This window comes from Sciurus carolinensis, chromosome 8, assembly GCF_902686445.1.
Source record: "Sciurus carolinensis chromosome 8, mSciCar1.2, whole genome shotgun sequence".
NCBI classification, from domain to species: domain Eukaryota; kingdom Metazoa; phylum Chordata; class Mammalia; order Rodentia; family Sciuridae; genus Sciurus; species Sciurus carolinensis.
In genome coordinates this window covers 59,791,214-59,803,213 of record NC_062220.1, presented here as the reverse complement: position 1 = coordinate 59,803,213, position 12,000 = coordinate 59,791,214, and the positions used below count along the sequence as shown (strand labels likewise).

The window sequence follows — 12,000 nt, the reverse complement described above, 5'->3', positions numbered from 1 at the left end:
TAAAGTAGAGAGAAAATACACAATTAGGAAACAAGTAGGAGAAAAATTAAATGTGTGGTACCTTAAAAGTAAAGGTAAGAGTTGCAACACAGGATTTGACAAACAAAAATATTGTTTTCAAACACATGAATGAATCTATTGTCTCTTTGTATTTTGAATCTTAACAAAGCACTGAAAATTGGTAGCTAGAGTTAATGCTTTCATTCAAAAATGTTTTCTCAAGTACTGACTATTTGATGCAAGTGTAATATGCTAGAGATAGGAACTAAGTTAGAAATAACCTTGGTGTAGTGAAAACCATGTTCTAATGGGGAAGATGGACATGTAACTCAGAGGAAGGTAAAAGTTGCTCAAGCGAAGTTTTGCTTTTAAATCAGACTGATGTACAGAGTAAAAATAGTTTGCTGTAATCCTTCAAGAATACAGCTGAAATGACATTTTAAGAGGAAAGATAAAGATAAGGACAGACTGGGGGGAATAATGACCACATTAACCATTTCTTCTGAGAATTCCCAAGGCATGAAATTAACATGAATTTGCCAAAGGCCAGTGATCCATAGGCATGTGTTATGGAGGCAAAGGGTTAGTTCCCCAGCTGTGGGGAGGTGGGGGGACTAACCAGAATTTGAATATCAAAATGAAACTAAAATATTATTAAAATGAATTAGCAATCTATATTGAAAACTGCCTTAAATGGGGTTGGTTATATATCAAAACACAAGGATGTGTAATAATAGAAAATGTATTTAAGTAGCTCAGAATTTTAATAGATGAAAGAAAAAAACAAACTGCAATCATTTGAACAGATAGAGAAAAGAGATATATAAGTCAAAATCAAACTCCTGATTTAAAAATAATTTTAATATAAGAAAATTTCTTTATTTACAAAGATTACCTACCAAAACCCAGTGACAAATAACATTCTCATTTGAAACATTTAAACAATGTTTTTTAAAATTATGACAAAATAAGGATTCCTTCTTATATCATTTCTAGTAAATTTTTTTTTTTTCTGGAAGTTATCATCAGAAAAGTAAGGTGCAAAAAATAAATTAAGGGTTGTAGGACTGGGGAGATAGCTCAGCTGGTAGAGTGCTTGCCTTGCAAGCACAAGGCCCTGAGTTCGATCCCCAGTACTGCAAAAAAAAAAAAAAAAAAAAAAAAAAAATTGTAAGGATTAAGGAGAAGGGGTTATTTTCCATAAGCACTTTATGAATGTTAACACATAGAAAATGAAAAATCCCCTTGATATTTTTAGAATCAATAAAAGGATTTTGAAAGTTGCTGTCTTTTAAGATCAGGATACCAAACTCAATAGTTTCCCATACAACCATAAAGAAAAGTTAGAAAATGAATATTCAACAATAAAATGAAAGGTGGCATGCTCTACAAATGATGTGAAAAATCTTTATGGATAAATATAAAATCTTATTGAAGATTTAAAGTTGTAAATGAATGTGAGTGTATCTTTTTAGATGATAAAGATGGCAATATACTTTATTGGCAATTAAAATCGGAATGTCAATAGGGCTTTTATCATAAAGTTAATCCTGAACATTTTATGAAAGAATAAAAGAACAAAGAGAATGAAGGCAATTTGTTTAGGAGTGAATGGAAAACAGCAAGGCTGACCATATGACATGAGAGCCTATAATACCAGAATGAAAGTAATTTTTTAAGTGGCTCACCAGATCTCTTGGTCTTGGAAAAAAGGCTGGTTTTGTTGTTTGTTTTTTGTCTTGTGTTTTGTTTTCCTTTTTCTGTCACATGATGAGAAAAGTTCTGGCCAAAGTGTTTGCCGTTTAGAAAATCAGTGCCTAGGTAAGATTACAGGGAAAAAAAAGAAAGAAAGAAAGAAAGAAAGAAAAAAAGCCTGATAGGTCTACTAGTGGAAACATTGAGAATTGTTTAAGAAACTGGAAAACATTGGAAATTTAAATGGTTCCATTTCCCAGAACAATTTGGTAGGGAGAAGTGATTTATTTCATTTTTCCATCACCTTATACTTCTTTCTTCTCTTCCAATATTTTCAAATTTGAAATTTAACCAGGACAATGAGGGAAAAAACAAAATCAAGTAAAGTCAAAGACAGAAGCAATTCTCCAGATAATTCAAGACTAAGAAGTATAATGTCATTGAATTACACAGAACATTGCCTCAGTTCTAGGCTTTTGATTTGTTTTATTTTATATTTTTTTTTACATGGACACAATGCCTTTATTTGTCATTTATTTATTTTTATGTGGTGCTGAGGATCAAACTCGGTGCAGCACTGAGCCACAACACCAGCCCCTAGTTCTAGGCTTTTGAATATAGAGGTGATCCCTCTTTCAGCTTTTACACACACCCATGAAAGTACACACATGAATTGAGATATTTCGAAAAGGTTTAAGAAAAGCAAAATAAATCAAATTGAGTTTTTTTGTTTGATTTTGTTTTGTTTTTGTTGTTGTTGGTTTTTTGGGGGAGTGCTGGGGATTGTACCCAGGGCCTTGTGCTTGCAAGGCAGGCACTCTACCAACTGAGCTATATCCCCAGCCCAATCAAATTGTTTTAAATCAATTTTCTTAATAAGAATTTCTATACAATCTAGGTGCCTATGAAAAGGCAATTACATAAATTTGGTAAAGTTTTTATTTTAATTTAGGTAAGTTTTCATAATTATTTTTCATTCAAAAAGTATTTAAAGGCATTTATTATATTAATGCTTTATTTTGTATTAAGTCTCACCTTAGGATTTGTTTCATAGTCCAAAGGAGGTTCAGCGGTTTTAGAGATGACACCATTACGTGAATCCAAAGCAAAGTAGGCAGTGGCATTAGTTGAAGAATTTACTATTAAAAACTAAAAAAAGAAAACAAACACACATAGACATGGTAAATACATTATTGAAAAAGCATGAATTTTGAACTGACAGTTTTGATGCAAATATTTGGCCAGACCTATACAAAAATTAGTTTTATAAAAACAGTGCCCATAAATTAAGTCTGAACTTACTCTCAGTTCCAGATTCAAAAACAAGTTGAACTTTCTTTTCACATTTTTAGCTGTACTTTTTCCATTGGTTCTTGTGCTTAAGTACTAGAGCATTTTTGGTAAATAGCTGTCACTGTTTTCATAATTACTTTCTAGTATTGTATGTGCAGCTTTTTCCAATTAAAAAAACAGTCACTCCCTCTTGTATACTCAGGAAGTGTATCTAAAGGAGGTACATGCACTAAATTACTTGGAAGAAACCATTTGATCTTGTCTCTGTATTGATTTTCTGTATGGAAAAAGTAAAATATCACTTTCAAGACAAAGATTTTATGGGCATCAGCATGTTCCTATACATCATTGTCACCCATGCTTATAACTGGGACCAAGTTCAAGATGAATATTAAAGATTTTGAAAAGAATTTCATAAAGGAACTAAATTATAAAAAATTTACATCCAGATTCTGGTTTAAAGAAAAACAATAAAACTTGGACATGTGACAATGCCATTTCTAAAAAGTCACAGCAGCCATTTTGATGGGCATAACGTCTTACATTTTTTGCCTATAAGTGAACAACTCAAGTTGGCTTATGTTAGACTAAATTCTGCTAATCATTCTTATGGAAAATTTTTTTTTGTTTCTCCCCTTGTTATTATGGTTTTAAATTTGTTAAACACTATAATTTTCCAAGTCTGTTTTGTTTCTCTTTTCTAATGATTTTTATAATAAAATTCAAATTTATAAATTTCACTTATGGAATATACATGAAAATATATAATTATAATTATAATTTATATTTATGGAACCACCATTCTACACATGGCCTAAAACCCACACATAAACCCACACACTTCAAACACACAAGACCCCTATCTTCTCTCTTCCCCTGCATAGACACACACTCACACAAATGGAGCATATGAGCATATAAACAAGGAATTTCATTTTTTTCCCTGTGTTGTCTTCTATCCTTCCTCTAAATTCACATGAGCAAAACATGTAACCAAGCATGCTAATAAATGCCTCATAATCAGGTCACCATAAAAATTATATATAGACTTCATTCTCCAGAAAGCTGCTCCTCCAAAACTAGTTTCAACCATATTCTCATGTTTGTAAAACCAGATTTTTGCAACAAGCATGAACAAATAGGAAACAATGCAAGCCTCTTCTATGAAGAATTTGACTGAGTCACTAAATTTAAGGCAGAATATTCGAATGTATTAATATGATTTATAATATATAATCAAGAAGCCAGTTGTTTTCTTAAAATATAATCACATTTTAGGTCATATTATACCATTAGAAATTTCTGAGAAAATATAGTTATAAATAAATTGTCTTAAATTTTTTCTTTACCCCCTTTTAAGCTGTAACCATGTTGTCATTTATTACTTATTAATTCTCCATTCTTTAGGAATTATTGCTGAAACCAGAAATAATATGAAGATCTAAAACACCCATTATTCAAATTACATGTATAATAAGGAAAATATGCCTGATTTGAGTGAATGAAAGGAAAACTAATGAAAGGACATGATTGGAATGAATAAAAACAAATAATAATGAAAGGACATTTTATTAAGTGACTCTGTCATTAGATAATGACTGCTTTAATTAAAAACCTGATGAACTAACTTTTTGTTCACTATAAATCAGACACTTTAAAATCAAATTTTGAAAAAATAAATAACTGATAAAAACTTACTTCAACTTCTTGTCCTATATCTGGGTCCCTTGAAAGAATCATATATATAAAAGCAGATGCAGGAATATTTTCAGGAACAGACACTGAAACACCTATAAAATTACCAAAATCATGAAATTTAAATTTAAGATTAAATTTAAATTCAAACATTCTTTGCCTCATATAGATGCCATAAGTTATGTGCAGTAAAAATTTCTACTTCAGCTTGTTTTCTGATTTTTAGACAGGATCTTGTTAAGTTGCTCAGGCTAGCCTTTAACCACTGGACTCAATTAATTCTCCTGCCTCAACCTCCTGAGTGCTGGCACTATAAGCTTGTGCTTCCATGACTGACTTTCAAGCAGTTTTCTTAATACATTTTCAGAAAAAGAAAAATAAACAAAAAAATATTTATTCATGTTAACTTTCATATTTTTTAAATCCACATAGTTCTGATTCATATTTCTAAATTTAAATTTTGGGCGAGTGTGGAATGGGATATAATTGCTCAGTGCTTGCACAACATAGACGATCTCAAAGATATTTCATCTTGAATTCTTTTATGTTAAAATGTTGAAGTTTTTATTCTGTTCCACAATAATGTACAAAATGTAGAGCCAGACTATGTTGTCAAAAGATATGTGTTTGAATTCCTGCTTTATCAGTATTCTCATCTGGACAATGCAGATAAAATACATTTCCAACTTTAGAGTAGTTTTTAAGGACTAATTAAAATACCATACATACACATCTCACAAATGCTACTCTCATTCCCCAAACATTACTTATCTTACTTCCAATGTTACCATTGTGATTTTCTCACCCTAAAATCAAATTACACAAATGCACACACATTTAAACCATTGGTAGTTTCTTCAGCTGATATGTGATTCTACAAATGATACTCTTTTCCCAAAAAGAGGATTCTTCCTTACTGTGCACTTCAGTCTTGGATATAAATTAGGTGGTCCTGCAAAAGCCTCATATTGTTTGACTATTTCTAAGGATGTTAAGGAATAAATTTTGTGTGCATTGAACTAGTTCATTTTGAACTTTCATTTCACATTGAACATGTATAAACAGATGCTCTAATTTAGTGATTTGCTCTTGTTAATTATAGAGAAATAACGAACCACAGTGAGTTGAACATGTGTGTCAAATCAGCAACTTGAAAATCATATCATCAGCTTTTCCAAGAGGCACACTTAGTTACCCTGTGTTTCATAGAAGGTAATTTCTCCCCACTTTTCCTTTGTCCCAAGGACATAACCCAGATGATGGAAAAGAGGGCATAGTGATCTTGACAGTGCCTGAGCAATTTGTGTTGGTTCAGCCAAGTCTGGTAGAAACCAGGTCAGAATGACCTTCTTGGGATTCCTGTGTATCTTTTTAAATCTTCCTGTAATTTGGGGAGACTTAAAGGAAATTACAGAGAACATCCCATTGTTTCAAAGTGATCCAAAAGATACGATCTTCATCAACATCAAAGGTGAAAGCTGGTTTATTGTCAAGCTCACCTAGGAGACGTCTCTTTCTTAAATGTAGCCTTAGAACAGTCCCTTTAATATAAATTCCTGTTTCAAATATATTTGTTAATATGCATAGCAGAAGGTATGTTTCTGTTTAAAGCAAGAAATGTGTGTGTTGGAAATTTTGAATTTCTAAAAGTTGATGCTTCTAAAGATGGAGAAGAGGGAATGCTTGTGTTGAGAAGTCGGTAAACAGCAGCAACGGACAGGCACTGGGGTGGGGGGTGGAGTAGTACTTTAAGGAAGTTTGCCTCATTCCTCTGGCCTTCAACTTTCAGTTTCTCCTGATAGAAATAGGGAGAGGAAGACAAGCAGTTAAACAGAAATGGTAGAGAAGTAGAGAGGGCTTTCATATGACAGATAACTAAACAGTTAAGTTTAGAAAAAAAATGAAGAGAAAAGAAAGGAGAGAATAAGTAGAACAGATAAAATTGTGGCGATCCAGTTGACCCAACTAAAATTAAATCCAGTCAATCTGTTTCTGAGCTCCAATTATGTGCATGGTCTGAGTACAGTCAAATGTTTCAAAGATTTTATTTTTAGGAGGTCTTCATGAAAAAAAAAAAAAAAACCCAAACACACATGAGACTGAGGTTAAGGAATAGTATATGAGGCTGTGAATTTTATAGCATAAAGGATAAGAGCATTTTATAGCATTTCATATATATAATGCATTATAAATGTTTTATCTTATGAATGAAGTAAACCAATAAAATCTGATTTGCAGAATTTTAATTACACCAAATATTTCAGGAATGCATCTTAATCATACTGAAACTACTTCTATGTATCACCTTATAAATCTATCATAATTGATATACCTGAAAACATAAGCAAATGCTCTTTGAAGAGCAAGGGTATGCATTATAATAATACTATTAGATTGTTAATCAATAAACTGAAATTTTATCATTAAAACTAGAGTTTTTAATACAAGACATTAAAAATTAACAGTAGAGTCAGGCATGGTGTGACTCAGGAGGCTGAGGCAGGAGGATTGCAAGTTGGAGGCCAACTTTGGCAACTTAGCAAGACTCTGTCTCAAATAAAAAGTGAAAAGAACTTGGGATATAGCTAAGTGGTAAAGATCCTCTGCGTTCAAGCCCCAGTACCCCAAACAAACAAACAAAAAAACACAGACATGTTTAGAATAATTTACTGTACTCATACAAAAAAAGAAATGATCATATAAAATAGTATATATCTTTATAATTATCTATTGACATCACATCATTGTGCACAAAATTAAGGAAACTAAAGTTTATATCATTGTCATCTCATGACTCTTATTTTTTGAAAAAGTAATTTTTAAAGACTAGGTAGCAATTCATTAAGATATATAACATCTTTTTGGTCAGTTTCCTATAGTTGGACATTTTGGTTATTTGAAAAATTATGCTATTATAAATTTTGCAGTACATCTTGACCATATTTCTAGTATTTTGGCAAAGATAAACTCTAAGACACAAATTCTGGGAGAAAGATAGTAATCATTTTTTAAAGTAAATATTTACTACCATAATATTCTATGTGGTTATTCAAAAATCCAACCTTAAAATTGCTAATTTTTAAATGTCTATGTAACATTACTTTTTTCTATTATGCTTATACCTTGAATAATATAGTAGGTGAACATTATATTTTATTATTTATATTTTCTGGTATTTGGCAACTTTTGAAGCCATATATTAATTCATATGTGACAGATAAACTTAGAATAATTTTGTCATTACTCTTAATCTCTAACCTGTCTACCACTCAAAGAAAAAAGTTACAATTTTAATTTGGACTACACTAGTTCTGTTTTTAGGAGCATTTTATATCTTTCCTTTTATTCAGTGTTTAAATTATTTTTCATAAAACTAAGTAAACTTTGAAAATTCTAGGTTTTATTTTTTAATTTTACTCTTGTATCATTTCATATATGTTTAAAATAAAGTTAACCTGTAATATACCTGCTCCTGTTGAAAAACTTGAGTCACAGGAAATAGGATCATCTGCATTTTCCACAAAAACTGTAAACATGTAAGTGTTAGAATTGTTTCCATTATCTCTGGCCTCAATTTCCAAAGGGTAGATTTTGGAGTTATTTGGGTTGTCAAGATTCAAAGGCCGAAGAAGAGTGATTATACCTTTGACTAATGAAAGAAAGAAAGTGAAGAATTACCAAATTAAAATAATTAAGTTTATGTTAGTTTATTTTTATATTGATGAATTTTTAATTCACTTCATGGTATAGTTTTCCATGAATAAGAAAAATGATGGTTAGCAATTATACATTCATTGGAAATATTTTCCTTTAAAAGCTTTTGCTTACTTTAAGCTTATATGTTAAAATAATTATATATTTAAAATTGTTTCATCAGATTTTCCTCCAAGTTTATAAGTCATCATTTGTTTACAACTACTTGTAAAAAAAAAAAAAAACACAAACCATAGTATTTTATTTTAATTACAATAAATGTTTTTGAGCCTTAAAAATTAGTCAAAACATTTTAAAATCCTTATCATTCATTGCTTTTGCCTTTCAAATTAATCTCACTGAATAAAGAATGAAAAACGAGCTTAGAAATAAAACTAAGGAAAAGTTTGCAAAGCAGAAGATTCTATCCCTGCTGCTACCACCTACCTACATTCCCTCCCAGAATTCCTTCTTTTTGTTCTGGAATCATTTGATTTAATCCTATCCTGAGTGTTGTCCTCACTTTCTCAAGGCCTTAGTCTTGCCAGAATTGTCCTTAGCTAGTTTCTTCTCCCAATGACATTTGCATTTTGAAGACAGATACATAAACTGCTAACAACTCTAAGGATTTAAATAAATTATCTCAAATGTTGGTTGATCAGTATGATGGTTCTGAAATATGTCAACTTTTCTAAGCCAAACTTTATTTCCCAGAATTCTAATTATTGCATGTATTTTATCTTATGTGAGTCACAAGGAAGCTTCTTGGCCAATGTGAAGGATGGAGATAGCAGCAGCCCTTTTGTTCCCTTCATGTTTTGGCTGGTCCACTTCATCACTGTTGGTATAAACTAGCTAGCTGAACCTGCAATTTCCTGACGTACTGAAGGTCAGAGACCTTCCAGCTTCTCTGACTTACTGAACAGTTACGTGTACTCAGCCCTGTGATGAAATGCCCCAGCTTCCATGAAATACCAACCACCAAAGTCAGAGTCAATAAGAACCAATGTGGGTCTCGTGGGGTCCATGAGATGCCCCTGTGTTCTTATCTACCCTTAACCTTCCCCACTTTATACCCATCTTCTCTTCCTGATTTCCTACCTTGTGAACTTCAAGTTCTAGCATTAGACTTAGTTAAAACAGCCTTTCAGAGAATACATAAGAAGCTCCCTCAGTGTTCCCCTGGTGCTTTTGATTGTCTGTTTGAACCCATAGCTAATAAAATTAAGTACCTCAATAGCCTGTAAGAAAAAGCATTTCAGAACAGTAATTTGTCCACATAGAAATCTATCCATAACCAAATATACTAATCAAATTATCCAGGAAAAGTCTCAATCTCTACAAATAAAATTGAGACAATAGTTATGACTTAGGTTTCCTATAGTTTGCAAGGATTTTACAGAAGCATTTGTATTAATTATCTCTGAAAAATGAAGGCACTTATTAAAAGACAGTTTTAAATTACCCATTATTTCATAAGAATGCCATTTTAACAAGTAGGGAAATAGCAACTATAAATGCCACATGTTTTTGGTATGTGTGCTTCTACACATTTAATTTTGAAAGGGTAGTTGAACCAGAACAAGTTCTAAAAATGTGAAGAGATTATATAGTGAATGTCTAACCAAAGTGGTCTCCAAAAAATGTATGTAAAACTCACAAGGGTCCAGAGCAAACATTTCCTGCTTAGTTTTAAAGGAATAAGTGATGCTGCTATCTTCATCTGGATCTATTGCTTTTACTCTTGCTATAATTTCTCCTACAGGTTTCTTTTCAGTCACATTAATAGAATCCAAAGGAAATGGCCTAAAGGAAAGTAAGAAAGTGATAAAAAAAAATGGTTGAAGATGCAAATTTACAAATTCTTACACACATAATTGCAAGTTGTGATAAACTGCAAAGATTTGTGATCATACTACTTCCTCTTGTCAAGAACTGAAGTGTCACAAAGCTATTCAAATGTTGAGAAAATTCATTTGTGACACAAAGTTACTTAGTTTCTTGCATAAGCATTAATTTTCAATAATAAAGTCTCTGGTTCCTTGCCAAGCATCAAAAATGCCATGACACAAAATACATGAAAAATTAAAAACAGAACAGAATTACGTACTTCTGTTATTCCATATATCCGATGTATAGAATAGTTGCCAATGGAACATAAGGTAATAAATATGTCCATTGATGAAATGCTATCCAAGTTTTAACTTAATAGAGCAACTATCAAGACAGTTTTTGGAACTTTATTGCTCACCTCTTTAAGTTACACTTAATGTCCCTGATCATTCTATGACATTTTTGAAATTTAAATCTTTTTCTCATTCTGCCTTCATTCAAGGCATCAAACAGTTATTGATAATCCACCATATGCCATGCTAGTTTATGCACAGATGACGAAACCTTGTCTCCTAACGTTCAAAATCTCACTGCTACTAGGAAATACAACTATAAATACCTATTATGCTGTGTAGTTGATGCAATGCTAAGTTTGCTGGTTTACAGAAAAGGGAAGGCTGTGCTGTGTCTCTTAAGAGGTGAAAAAAAAGTGTTTGAGGATGACAGTTTGGTAATTTTGGTATTGCTTTTATCTAGCATTAAATTCTACTAATTTAGTAAAAGTAATAATTCCATACTTACTAAAGGCATGAGAGGGACAGAATATTGCTCCCAAAGGTTTACCGTACCTCCACTTCAAACATAGATGAAGTGGCAGGGCAGCTATTGCCACAAATAAGGAATAAAGCTAAGCTCCAAATTTGCTTCACTTTTTCAGATGACATAGCAATCTTAGGGACTCAGCAAATTCGTCTTAGTCATCTGTAGAAATATAACTTGGTAGTAGAAAGGAAAGTAACTTGAACACTACTGTTTTTCTCTTTACCAATTTAGGAAAAGAATTTGAATATTCTTAGATTGCAGTGGTATATTTAATTACTATACTTCAAAGTACAGAAAAACATCTGATTTTCACTCACAATCTGCAAAGATTTTTGAATGCTATAATTATACCTTGGGAACATGAAAATGAAATAGTTTAAATCTTTTAAACTATATTTTAAGGTCAAATCTTTATTTTAAATTATTACAGTTATTGAAAAGTAATGCAACAGCTTTGAAAAACCTCGAAGAAAAAATGGAAAAAATTATGCACCAAAATCTTTTAACTACATTACATGTTGATCACTCCTAAATTTGCTTTGCCATATTTTCTAGTGCATATTTTACTTTCTATCAGCCCATGCAGTAATTATGGATATATAGTCATATTTTTAACAGAACATCATAAAATATTTTCAGTGTAGCTGCATAATCCCTATTATCATTATTTACAATATATGTGAAACTTTCATTCCAACCAGTCTTTTATGGTTATACTTTGAAACAAATATGCTTACTCAAATTGAGGCTTCTCATCATTTATGTTTATAATCTTGATAATTAGTGTCCCTTGACAAAACAGACCTGTTGTATCTGTTGCTCTCAGTGCAAGCTGGAAAGCCTGGAAAAGAGTTTGTAGAAACTTTATAATATAATATTCAGTAATTGATAATACATATATATTTTTACAATATGTCTCCTGTTAGGTTGTTTTTTATGTTCAATTAGAGATAGCTTTTTATTTTTCTT

At 31.5% G+C, this 12,000-nt stretch overlaps 1 protein-coding gene across 1 annotated transcript in view; it reads right to left on the bottom strand.

Annotated features, from left to right (window-relative positions):
- LOC124991318 (cadherin EGF LAG seven-pass G-type receptor 2-like) overlaps positions 1-12,000 on the bottom strand; it is a 138,975-nt gene that overhangs the window by 108,399 nt on the left and 18,576 nt on the right. The window contains exons 6-9 of the mRNA XM_047562120.1: positions 11,769-11,872; positions 10,037-10,182; positions 8,150-8,332; positions 4,687-4,778 (exon numbers count right to left, since the gene is read on the bottom strand). Of these exons, the coding sequence (XP_047418076.1) occupies positions 4,687-4,778; positions 8,150-8,332; positions 10,037-10,182; positions 11,769-11,872 (525 nt within the window). The remainder of the gene's footprint in view (positions 1-4,686; positions 4,779-8,149; positions 8,333-10,036; positions 10,183-11,768; positions 11,873-12,000) is intronic.